The sequence below is a fragment of the Trypanosoma cruzi genome, genomic scaffold, assembly GCF_000209065.1.
Source record: "Trypanosoma cruzi strain CL Brener 1047053516653 genomic scaffold, whole genome shotgun sequence".
Classification (NCBI taxonomy): Eukaryota; Euglenozoa; class Kinetoplastea; order Trypanosomatida; family Trypanosomatidae; genus Trypanosoma; species Trypanosoma cruzi.
In genome coordinates, this window is record NW_001849527.1 from 247493 (window position 1) to 258897 (window position 11405).

General features: G+C 53.7%; 4 protein-coding genes and 1 pseudogene across 4 annotated transcripts, besides 12 other annotated features; all 5 read left to right on the forward strand.

Annotated features, from left to right (window-relative positions):
* Positions 1 to 3311: a sequence feature (heterozygous, Esmeraldo-like haplotype).
* Positions 154 to 185: a microsatellite.
* Positions 403 to 507: a sequence feature (A-rich).
* Positions 543 to 652: a microsatellite.
* Positions 852 to 882: a microsatellite.
* Positions 1094 to 2197, forward strand: Tc00.1047053510163.10 (hypothetical protein, conserved; the record flags this gene model as incomplete). Its single annotated transcript, XM_801870.1, has 1 exon — positions 1094 to 2197. The coding sequence occupies one exon, from the start codon at positions 1094 to 1096 to the stop codon at positions 2195 to 2197; it is 1104 nt and encodes a 367-aa protein (XP_806963.1).
* Positions 2271 to 2290: a microsatellite.
* Positions 2602 to 2622: a microsatellite.
* On the forward strand, positions 2753 to 3988 carry Tc00.1047053510163.20 (elongation factor 1-gamma (EF-1-gamma), putative; the record flags this gene model as incomplete). Its single annotated transcript, XM_801871.1, has 1 exon — positions 2753 to 3988. One exon carries the CDS (start codon positions 2753 to 2755, stop codon positions 3986 to 3988), a length of 1236 nt encoding a protein of 411 aa, XP_806964.1.
* Positions 3312 to 4117: a sequence feature (areas merged during assembly that could not be assigned to a particular haplotype. This can correspond to areas where the two haplotypes were merged or to regions with more than two copies in the genome that were merged during assembly.).
* Positions 3418 to 3438: a sequence feature (GC_rich).
* Positions 4118 to 5466: a sequence feature (heterozygous, Esmeraldo-like haplotype).
* Tc00.1047053510163.30 (mucin-associated surface protein (MASP), putative) lies at positions 4251 to 5009 on the forward strand (the record flags this gene model as incomplete). Its single annotated transcript, XM_801872.1, has 1 exon — positions 4251 to 5009. The coding sequence occupies one exon, from the start codon at positions 4251 to 4253 to the stop codon at positions 5007 to 5009; it is 759 nt and encodes a 252-aa protein (XP_806965.1).
* Positions 5467 to 5613: a sequence feature (haploid, Esmeraldo-like haplotype).
* Positions 5614 to 11405: part of a sequence feature (areas not merged during assembly with more than two copies in the genome that could not be assigned to a particular haplotype) that runs on past the window's edge.
* On the forward strand, positions 5730 to 6788 carry Tc00.1047053510163.40 (annotated as a pseudogene).
* Positions 8826 to 11159, forward strand: Tc00.1047053510163.60 (trans-sialidase, putative; the record flags this gene model as incomplete). The annotated part of the gene is made up of 1 exon (XM_801873.1): positions 8826 to 11159. The coding sequence occupies one exon, from the start codon at positions 8826 to 8828 to the stop codon at positions 11157 to 11159; it is 2334 nt and encodes a 777-aa protein (XP_806966.1).

Here is an 11405-nt window from a genome sequence, read left to right on the forward strand (position 1 = left end):
TCGTACCTGCATAGCGGACTGTCCAGACCGCAGCCCACACATTTATGCAAACTGAAAGCCAAATAGTAAAAAACAACAAGAACAACAACAAAAAAAAAGAAACGAAATAGAAAATAGATGCGTAGATGTTTCACACAACCTGAAACAGACTCCAAAGAACAAAAGAAAGAAAAAAAAAAAAAAAAGGACAATTGCCTTCACATGCTTCCTGAGCCCCGACCTCCCCTCCCTTCTGGGCACACACAGAGACACAGAATGAAGGAAAGGAAATGAGGAAGAAGCGTGTGGGAAGAAAATGAATACATGTATGAGTTTTTTTGTCTTTTTTTGTCTCCTGTGCGGTGTTTGGGCTGTTTCTCCGCCTGTTTGACGACAAGAGTGGAACGGAGGGTTAGGGGGAGGGGAAAGAAAAGAAAAAAAAAAAAAAAGTACTGCGAGGAGGAGGAGGAAAAGAAGGAGACAACACCAACGAAGATGAAGAAGTGAAATGGAAAAAAAAAAAAAAAATTGAATGTTTTGTCTGTTTCTCGTGAAGTCATCGTTACATAAGTACATACATACATACACATATATATATATATATATATATATGTATGTATAATGTATACATGACGTAAATGAAAGACACACATACAGATACACACACATTCATGTGACTAACTCTCTCATCTTATTTTCTCTATTCCGTTACATATATATATATATATAACAAGAGGAAAAAGAAACGTATACCCCTTCTTTTCCCCTCTTATGGTGTTGCCATCTTAATGCATTATCCATTTTGAATAATGGACCTAATGCGCATATACAAGTGTGCATATTTATTTCTTTGCACCATGCATTCCCTGACAATATATATATATATATATATATATATATATACTTTTTTTTTTTTTTTTTTTACTTCCCACTTTATTGCTTTTCAAACTGACACATTGCTTTTGTATGCAATTGACTGGGGAGACGCTAGGAGAGGTGCATTTCCCTCTTCATTCTGTCTCCAAGGGTGTTTGTACTGGAGTGATACCGGCAGCAATAGCTACGGGTTTTGGAGGGGAAACAAGCGGCGGGTACTACGTAGAATAGACTGACGATGAGACGGCAAATGTACACGAGGGAGGAACTTATTACGCTGCGCGAGACGCTGGCACTAGACACTTTTGCGGATCCCGTGCCAATGGACTGCCCAATGCGCACCGACAGTGATCTGACGCTGCACCAGACAACAGTACGGAAACGCAATAAGGAAGATTGGAAGGTAATGTCATTTTCGAAAAGAATATCTGCTTTTAACGGAACAGTTGGGGAGAATAATGTCACGACACAACCCGACATCCACCGGGCGAATTTTGGGGAGGCATCAATCACGCTGTGCAGGTCAAATAGGACTGAGGAATATACGGATTGTGATGATTGCGGCTGCAAGGTGATTATGCCGCCTCGACTCCAGATACCCTTTGTTACCATAGATCCCATGCGCAAACATTATAATACATCTTCTAGAGACTACAAGAAGAAGGCTGAGGTAAATATCGATATGGAGCGGAATATGGTGGCTCGGCTGCGATTACGGCAGCAACGGCAGCCAACAAAAAAAAATCTCACTGAATGTAGAGAAAAGCAGTCACGGTACAAAGAGATCCCTGATAGCTGTGTGGTTTTTGCCACGTCATCGCCGCCAAAAACAGAAGATGCATCGCGCGGTGCCTTTGTACATAGTGCGCAAATGGTAGGGCTGGGATCTAGTACAGTACCGCAACAGGAAGTGGGCAGCGCCGTGTCCATTTCAAACGTTTCTCTCTTTAATTCAATGCTTGGGAGTCGTTACTTGGGGTTTACACGTTCCATGGGACTGTGGCATTATCTCTCCAAAACATTTGATTGGAAGTACCTACATGTTTTAGAAGAGACTGCAGACACGGGGCCTAGCAACGGCGTTATCAACAACAGTCCCATCGGCCGTCATCACAACGGAAATGAGAGTTCAATCGGACCTGACGACTCCGGCACGACACCTGCGGGAGAGGAAAAGAGTGGGAGTGAGCAGGTGGACGAGACACACGGGAATTATGAAGTTTTGAAGCAAAGGCGACCCCATCGGAGGCGGACAAATCGAACGCATGCGGAAAAGCGAGTGAACCGTCAACTAAAGGAATTTTTTTCGGTAATGAAAACCAGCGGTGAGGATTGTGGATGATAAAAACAAAGAGCTAAGTGCACCATGCTGCCTGGAGTTACACGGTCAAATATTATTGAAGACCCTTCTTACCTTTTTTTTTTTTTTTTTTTTACTTTACGGCCATTTTTGGTTTTCTTGGTGGAGAACACCTCTTGCTTTGCTTTGAAGAGCATTGCAGATATGCATTGGCCGCTTTAAACCATTAACGAAAGCCAAAAAAGGGAAAGGGGAAAGTGCATACACAACGGTACTCAACACTTTACTTCCTCACTTATTCCAATTTAATTCCCTTTTTTTACAAACATGGGGAAGGAGTCAACGATGCAACACCAGCCGCACGCAATTCATTGCCGAACATTCCCCTAGTCTCATTACCGTTATGGTAACGGCACTTCACCACATGCTACAGCCCCGCCGTTACAAAAAATAAAAATAAAAATAAATTACGTTGGCTATTGCTTTGTCTTACCCTACTTTTTTTTTAAGTTTTATTTTCTGCCACACGACTGCTCTGCAACTGTAAGCGCCGAAAAACACACGGCACATTAAAATACACACAAGCACACATACGCCATGTCGCTCACGCTGTGGAGCGGTGTGAACCCCGAGAACGCACGCACGCACAAGCTTCTGGCTGCTGCGGCCCTCGCCAACGTTGCGGTGACGCTGAAGGCGTGCGAGTACGGCCGCGAGAACGAGACGGCGGAGTACTGCCGCAACTGCAGCCCGTGCGGCCGCTACCCCGTGCTGCAGACGGAGGAGGGCTGCGTGTTCGAGTCCAACGCCATCCTGCGCCACATCGCGCGCCTTGACCGGAGCGGCGGCTTCCTGTACGGCCGCACGCCGCTGGAGGGCAGCCAGGTGGACATGTGGCTCGACTTTTCGGCAACGGAGCTGGACGCTGCCTCCGAACCGTTTGTGCACCACGCCTTCCGTGGCGAGCCGCTGCCCGCCAACGCGATGGACCGCGTGCACGAGGTGCTGCGTGCGCTGGAGGCGTGGCTGGAGACGCGCACATTCCTCGTGGGCGAGCGCATGACGGTTGCGGACGTGGCGGTTGCGTTTGCGCTGCAATGGCACTACCGTCTGAACGGCGCGGAGGGAGAGGCACTGACGAAGAAGTACCGGAACGCGTACCGCCTGTACAACACGGTGATGCAGCAGCCGAAGACGGTGGAGGTGCTGCGGTCGCAGGGTGCGACGTTCGGGCCCGTGAAGGCGGAGCGAAAGGGCAAGGACGCGGCGGCGCCCGCCCGGGCAGAGAAGAAGCCGAAGGCCGCCGCTGCTGCTGCTGATGGTGCGGAGGAAGAGGACGAGGCGCCGAGGGAGAAGAAGAAGCCGAACCCGCTGGACGAGCTGCCGCCGAGCCCTTTCGTGCTGGACGCATTCAAGCGCGAGTACAGCAACACGGACACCCGCACGGTTGCTGCGCCGTACTTCTTCCAGCACTACGACGCCGCCGGCTACACGACGTTCTGGTGCCGCTACAAGTACAACGAGGACAACAAGATGCAGTTCATGACGGCCAACCTGATCCGCGGGTGGTTCCAGCGCATGGAGCACGTGCGCAAGTACGCGTTCGGCGTTGCACTCATCATTGGGGAGGAGAGGCGGCACGACATTGTGGCGCTGTGGGTGTTCCGCGGCCGGGGCATGCCGGCGATTGTGGAGGACGTGGAGGACACGGAGCTGTTCGACTGGGAGGAGGTCGCTGACGTCGCGGCGCAGCGGGAGCGCATCACGGACTACCTGTGCTGGGAGGGCCCGACGATCCCGAGGCCTGTGCTGGAGGGGCGTGTGTTCAAGTGAGCGTGGCGTGCTGGTGAGGGACGGAGTAGAGAGAATAACGGTAATAGTAACTGTGGGGGTGTGAGGAACGGGACAAGGGCGAGGAGCACTTGTTTTCTTTTTGTTGTTGTTGTTGAGCGGCGTCCACCTAATTGTTGTTGAGCGTGGCTCTCATCGCTGGATGGGACGGTGCGTGGCTGTGTGACTTGTCTCTTTTTTGCTTTCACTCTGCGTTGACGGGGAGTTAGTTTGTGCTGAAGGCTGCACGCAAGTGACAGGGGTGATGGCGATGATGATGACTGGCCGTGTGCTGCTGGTGTGTGCCCTCTGCGTGCTGTGGTGCGGTGCCTGGTTGTGTGATGCGGCGGAGACTTCATCGAGTGCTCCGCATCGTGATAATGCGGAGGAAACGACGACTCCAGAGGAGGTGACTGAGGCTATCGAAAAGCTCGCAGAGGGAGTGCTGGACATGATTCGAGTATCTTGTCGAATGTCCTTCATTACGAGTGTAAATGCCACGTTACCCGCGCACAACGACACAGAAGTTGAGAAATGCGTAAACAAAACGGCGGTTGAGATTTCCGGCGTCACCCCTCGTGGCCGGCCTGCAGCCGCAACCACAGACGCCACTTTGGCCTCGCCATTGCCGTCGTCAAGTTCTGCTACCAGCGCCTTGCAGGGGCAGGCGCAAGGATCACCGGGTGCTGCACCAGAGCCTGTGAAACCCCCGCAGACAGATTCAGTCAATACCGAACAGCTGTCTGAAACGCCGGCCTCCACAGGCGGTGGTGAGTTGGCTGACAGGAGCAGCCATACACCGACCGACGTCGCAAGAACACATGAAGCACGCCCAGCTGGTAACGCAACTTCCACACCGACGGCCACTCGGGGAGATTCCGAGAAGTCACCGGCGATCACCACCCGAACACGTGAGACAAACGAGACTGGCGACAGTGACGGCAGCACCGCGGTCTCCCACAGCACCTCCCCTCTTTTGCTTTTTGTTGCGTGTGCGGCTGCTGCTGCGGTGGTGGCCGCGTGAGAGTGAGGGAGAGAGAGCCGTGCACCGCCCGCACACACACTCGTCCTTCTCTCTTTGTGTGTGTCCCCTTGCATGGACTCTCGCCCTCACCTCACCCCACGAGGCACACACATAATGTGCCCATTGTATATATGCATGCACACCCATGCAGGCCCGTTGGTGCTCTCTTTTGCACCACACGCACCACCGTCGTCCTGCCTGGCTGCATGGGCGGAGCACCGTAACTGTTTTTGTTTTGTTTTCATTGCATTGAGTGGGCGACCTCTCTCTCTCCCTGTGTGTGTGTTTTGCTTTACGGGAGCAATGAGAATGTGTGCGCTGGTCGTCCCACGCTGCGTTTTCTTTTTTATTGTTTTACTTGTTTTGGTTGAGCACATCCATTGCGCTTTTTTGATCGGCTGCATGTTTTGACTGCGATCACTTTAATTCTCTTTTGTCATTCCCATATTGTTTTTCTTGTTGCTGAGGAAGGCGTCAGCCCCTCGTAATCTTGCCAAGCCACTCAGTGTTTCTTTCCGCGTGTGCCATGCGCCATTTTATCCACGTTCCCCGCGGCCAGCAGCACTGCTTCTTCTGCTTGTGATGATGTTTGTGGTGTGATTTGCCAGTTGGTGCTTTTGTTTCACCTTGACGTATCCTTTTTCTTTTGACGCTGCGATACGTCCGACGGCGCGTGGTTGATTCTCCTGATGGTGAGGGACATGCCTCTCAGAGCGCAGGATGCGTCGCGGGTGGACAGCGGCTTTGGGAAGGACCGACGAGTGGCAGTCCGCATCAATGTGTCAACAAGGGACTCGGACGACAGCAGGGGGGCACTGCGGCTTCTTTTGGCGTTGCACAGTAAATTCTTTGGACGGCGCGTTTGACTGTGAGGATAGTGTTCTATTCTTTGCGCACGGCAACATCCTTGACGAGGAGGCTATCCCTGCTGCTGTGTAACTGCATGCGGATCGTCTGCTCGTCCGGCCACTGGAGGGTCCGTTGATTGTGCCCCCACTTGCCACGGGCAGCGTTTGCAGTTGGTTCACGGCGCCTGCTGGGCATTGTTCCACTGGTATTGCCGATTCTGACACAGTGCTGCGCGTGGCTGCTGCGCCTGGCGGTGTGTGGGCACTGCCGTGCGCCACGCTGGAGGATGGCCGTCCAGTCACTGGCGCCATGTGCTTTTCCCGGCGTTTTATTTTGCGGACGCCTCGCCGCCCGCATCGCCGCGCACCTGATGGTCCATGCTGTCGGTTCACCCACCCGCACATGGCAAGCCGGAGCATGGTGAGGAATGCTATTGGTGTGCGTGGCGGGGCGCTGTCGGTGGTGGTGGACTCGACGAATGCCGCGATGTCTGCAAGGGAGCACCAAGACTGCGACGACATTGATGGCGTGGAGCTGCAGGATGACGATGGGGACGGGAGGACGCTGGAGTCGCACTTATCGCAGCGCCACGCGAGGGATGAGCGTATGGCACCGATTGGGGGCGCCGGCTACTGCACGGAGCTGACGCTGGCCGCATCGGCTGACCTTGGCTGCTTGAGGGTGAACGGGGAGATGGCGGAGCCGACGCGTTGCTGCAGCAAGTCGGGATGTAGGCTGCTGCTGCTGCAGAGGAAGCGCTCCGCACCGAACATGAGTGAATATTGCTACATGGTCTGCGACGTGGGTGTCCCTGTCAAACGCTGCGCGTCGGACCGGTATTCCCGCGGTTGGTATTTGGGAGTATCCATGAGATATCAGCAAAACGCTCGATGGGCCGTTGCCCCATCACTGATCCCGCACTGGATGTGAGGAATATTGAGGGTGTTATTTGGGAGGGGAGAATATTTGTCTGCGGTGCCCGGGGATGAGCCCTCTTCGTGGTGCCTCAACACGTTTCCCAACAACACGACGGATGCGAGGAACCCGGAGGAGACACATCTCAGTGCTGCAGCGCATGCGGCATTGAGGTGCCTCGGCATGTAATTGCATCTGGAAGTGACTGAAGAGGGTAACGTCCGTTGGTCCCATGCACGGACGGAGCGACGATTGCTTGGGCCACTCCGCCCTACGATGGGGGGACCGTTAGTTGCCGTGACCACGCGCAGGTGTGCACGATATCTGCCAGCAGCGGTAGCCTACTTCCAGTGGTTCCGTGGGACGGCGAGGAGAGGGCGTGTGGAGCAGGACGGTTTCACCGGCATCCACTGAGCAAGGATTGCCACGGGCGTCCGTCCCCGTTGCGGGGAGCATTGAGACCGACTGCGGCACCCACACAAAGGATGTTGTCACGGCTATTCCCGAAAGGAAGTTTTTGCTACAGGAACCATGGCAGCCTTCTGTGCTGCTTTTGTTGTTGGAGTGAGGCACGGGCGAAGGAAACTGCATGCCGTCCCGCTGTTAACAGTTGTGCGCATCACTGGTGCCATGCAGCTGCGGCCTTCCGAGGTGTGTGCACAGCGGCGGTATATCGCTTTGCTTGGTCGGCACGACTGCGCTGTGGCGGGGATCGCTGTCCTTTGCGCCGCTAGAGCCCCGCTCTCCGTGGCGTGTTGTGGCGGTGGATGTGCCTCACTGTCGACCAACACGCGGCGACCCAGCCGTGGATAAAGAGTGACCGCTTATCATGGTCAGTCTTTGAGTATGCACACATCTGTAATCTCTCATGGGCGGAGCCGTTTGCCCACACAAAACAGAGGGGAGTGAATGGGTACCGACCTCATCGCCGCCGCCCGCGATGCTCGCTTGTGCCGTGTCCGAGCTGCGGTGTATTCCTCGCTTTGTGTTTCTGGGAGCGGGGATGGCAAGGGTTGCGTGTGCCCTTGTATCCTTTGTTGCTGTTTCGGCTGGACCACGCATATGATGGGAGAGGCTCTATGCCGTGCGTGTGGAGGTGTGCGTGTCGGCTCGCTTCTGCGCTGCTTTTTTTTTTTTTTTTGGTGTTGTGTGTGCGGCACCGATGTTCCTGCTGTGGGTGGCGTGGGGACTCTTTTTGCCGTATTTGTTGTTGCGGACTGCGTCGCGTTGGCGATGATGTGCGTGGGTGGGGGCTGATCTCGCATGATGCGGAGAGTTGTGTGCGGCCCGCACGGCACATTAGATGCTGTTGCGAGCGGTAGCTTCTGGCGTGGGTGGCCGCGCTGACGTGCTGCCATGGTGCGGCATCTCGCGAGGAGGGAGGACGGGAGCCCGTGATTCGAATGTTTCCGATGTGTTGTGGGTGTGATTTTGGCAGCGTGCGGCCGGTGAGTGGTGTGGCATTTTGGGTGCCTGGGACATGTGCGGATGGATTCTTGCTTAGCAGTTGCAACTGTCGACGCATCACTGCGGCTTTGGATACGTCGACAGGAGAACCTCCGGCTGTGCGGGGTGATGTGCGCCAGTGGCGGAGCGTGTGCGATGGAGGGACAAGAATTAAACGACGGGCGGCAGCGCTTTATTGCTGCGAGGGGCGGTTGTGCTCTTTTGCATCCCGCTGGTTGTTTTTTCGTGTGTGGGCGTTGCTCGGTGTGTGCTGACGCGTGAATAACGACACACCCGCCGTGACTCCTGCTGCTGGTGGTGGTGGCAGTCGCTGTGTGTTCCCGGTGCACTGTTCTTCCGTCTCGTTCCGTGTGTCTGTGTGCGTGAGTTGTTGTTGTGGGGAGTGACTGCGGCGGGGATGATGGTGCCACTTACGGTGGGTGGGTGGCGGTGCTTACTTTTTCACCCATATTTTATTAGCCCGTTTTTCTTCATTTTTTTCACTCTCTTACGAAGAAAGCAAACAAGCGCTAAACGCTACTGGGAAATTCGAAGGCACTAAAAGGACCAACAGCAAACACACACCGCCCACACACACATATTTATATGCACTCACGTGTTGCTGCAGTGAAGGCACCCCGCACACACAACCGTCGCCGCGTGACCGGATCAAACGGGGGGAGGGAAGGAAGAGAGAGAGAGAGTGAGCCGCAGAGGCCCAACATGTCCCGGCGTGTGTTTACTTCCGCGGTGCTGCTCCTCCTCGTCGTGATGATGTGCTGCGGCAGTGGTGGAGCTGCAGCCACTGAGAAACCAACGTCAGTTGAGGGAACTTCACCGGAGAAATATTTTTTTTGGAGAGATAAGAAAGGAGGAGAAACAGTGAGTTCTTTACGTGTTCCAGTTCTTGTTGAGATGAATGGTGATGTTTTTGCTGTTGCCGAGGCGCAGTGCACGGAAGCCAGTAACAGCGGTTTTACTGGGATTGCCTCGGAGCTCCTGGAGTGGACCGATAAAGAATCAAGAGAATTGGATACAACTAAACTGAAGACACAAGTACTGGAGGAATTTCAGTTTGAACAAGGGAATTTCACTTTCCTAACACGAGCTCAGGATGCTTCCCAAAACCGGAAAAAAGTACGTGTGAGCCGGCCAACAACAGTTGTGATTGGGAGTGTTATTTACATGTTTGCTGGAGAATACAGTTTTGAAGTTACTGAAGCCGCTGGTAGCACAGCTGCAGCAGCTAAATGGCGAATTTTGGGGGCTGTGGGAAACGTCAGTAATGATGGGAGCAGCGGTAAAAAATATATTTATTGGAAAGACGCTTCCGTTATCCCGTGGACTGATTTTGAAAACCAACACGAATCCTTGACACGGCTGATTGGCGGCGGCGGATCGGGTGTTCAGATGAAGGACGGTACGTTTGTGTTGCCCGTGGAAGGCACGAAGAAGGATGGAAAGGCCGTTTCGCTGATCATGTACTCCTCAGCCAATGAGAGTGGGAAGCTGTCGAAGGGGATGTCTGACGGTGGCTGCAGTGATCCCTCCGTCGTGGAGTGGAAGGACAAACTCATGATGATGACTGTGTGTGATGATGGCCGCCGCAGGGTGTACGAGTCCGGTGACAAGGGGGGTTCGTGGACGGAGGCCCTCGGGACACTCTCGCGCGTGTGGGGCAACAACCAAAAGCGACATGAGAGGGGCGTTGGGAGCGGTTTCAGCACAGCGACGATTGATAACAGGGACGTGATGCTCGTTACTGTGCCGGTGTATTCAAACAGAAAGGGAAAAGAAAGGGCTGAACTTCATCTTTGGCTGACGGACAAAACGCACATTGCTGATATTGGGCCGATATCCGGTGATGATGACGCTGCCGCCAGCTCCCTGCTGTACAAAAGTGCTGGAAGTGGAAATAATAATAATGAGAGGTTGATTGCACTTTACGAGAAGAAGGGCGGTGGGGAATCATCACTCGGCATGGTCTCTGTGCGTCTGACTGCGCAGCTGAAGCACGTGAGGGAGGTGCTGGCGACCTGGAAGAAGGTGGACGGTCGTGTCTCCAAGCTGTGCCCTTCAACTGCTGCGACGAATCCCTCAACTGGCAATGGCTGCAGCACCGTTAAGATCACGGCTGGGCTGGTTGGCTTTTTTTCCGGCAAATTCTCTGGTAACAGATGGAGGGACGAGTACCTCGGGGTGGACGCCACAGTAAAGAAAGGAACGAATGGAGTGGCAACAGGGTATGCGGATGGAGTGACGTTCCAGGGAGCGTGGGCGGAGTGGCCTGTTGGCAAGCAGGGGGAGAATCAGCTGTACTACTTTGTGAACCACAACTTCACTCTTGTGGCCACGGTGTCCGTCCACGGTGTGCCGAAGGGAGATACCCCCATTCCGTTGATGGGTGCGACGATGAATGACAATAAGAATCCTGTGCTCCTGGGACTGTCGTACGACAAAGAGGGGAAGTGGCAGGTGCTGTGCGGTGGCAAAACGACCAAGGAGCTCCGCAGTAATTGGGAGCCAGAGACAACACACCAAGTGGCCATTGTGCTACGGAACGGAAAACAGGGCTCCGCGTACGTCGATGGTCAGCGTGTGGGAGATGCGTCATGTGAATTGAAAAACACGGATTCGAAAGGAATCTCACACTTCTACATTGGAGGGGATGGAGGCGGCGCAGGGAGCAAAGAAGACGTGCCTGTGACCGCGACGAATGTCCTGCTGTACAACCGCCCGTTGGATGACAATGAGATCCGCGTCCTCAACGCAAACAAAATTTCTATTCCAAAGCTGACAGATCTGAAAAAATTGGCGGCAGGAGCAACGGGTGAAGGTACCGCTCGTGACGGCGGGGCACATGGTGGCAGCACTGTTTGCGGAGGCGGACTGCTGCCGCTGCTCTTTCTGCTTGGATTGTGGGGGATTGCCGCTTCTTGAGGAGTGTGTGGCCTCTGCGTGGAGCATCTCAGCCCTTCCCCACCACCGACGCACACACCCCTGGTAGTGGATTACTCTCCGTAAAGGAAAATATTCATGTTTTTTTTTTTTTTACTTTTTTGTGCGTGTTTTTTTCTAATCTCCCATCCCTCTTCTTTGCTTTTGGGGGCAATCAATATGGAATTTCTTTTTTTTTCTACTCTTCCCTCTTTTATTTGTTTCTTCTGCGCTTTTCCTGTGAGGGGT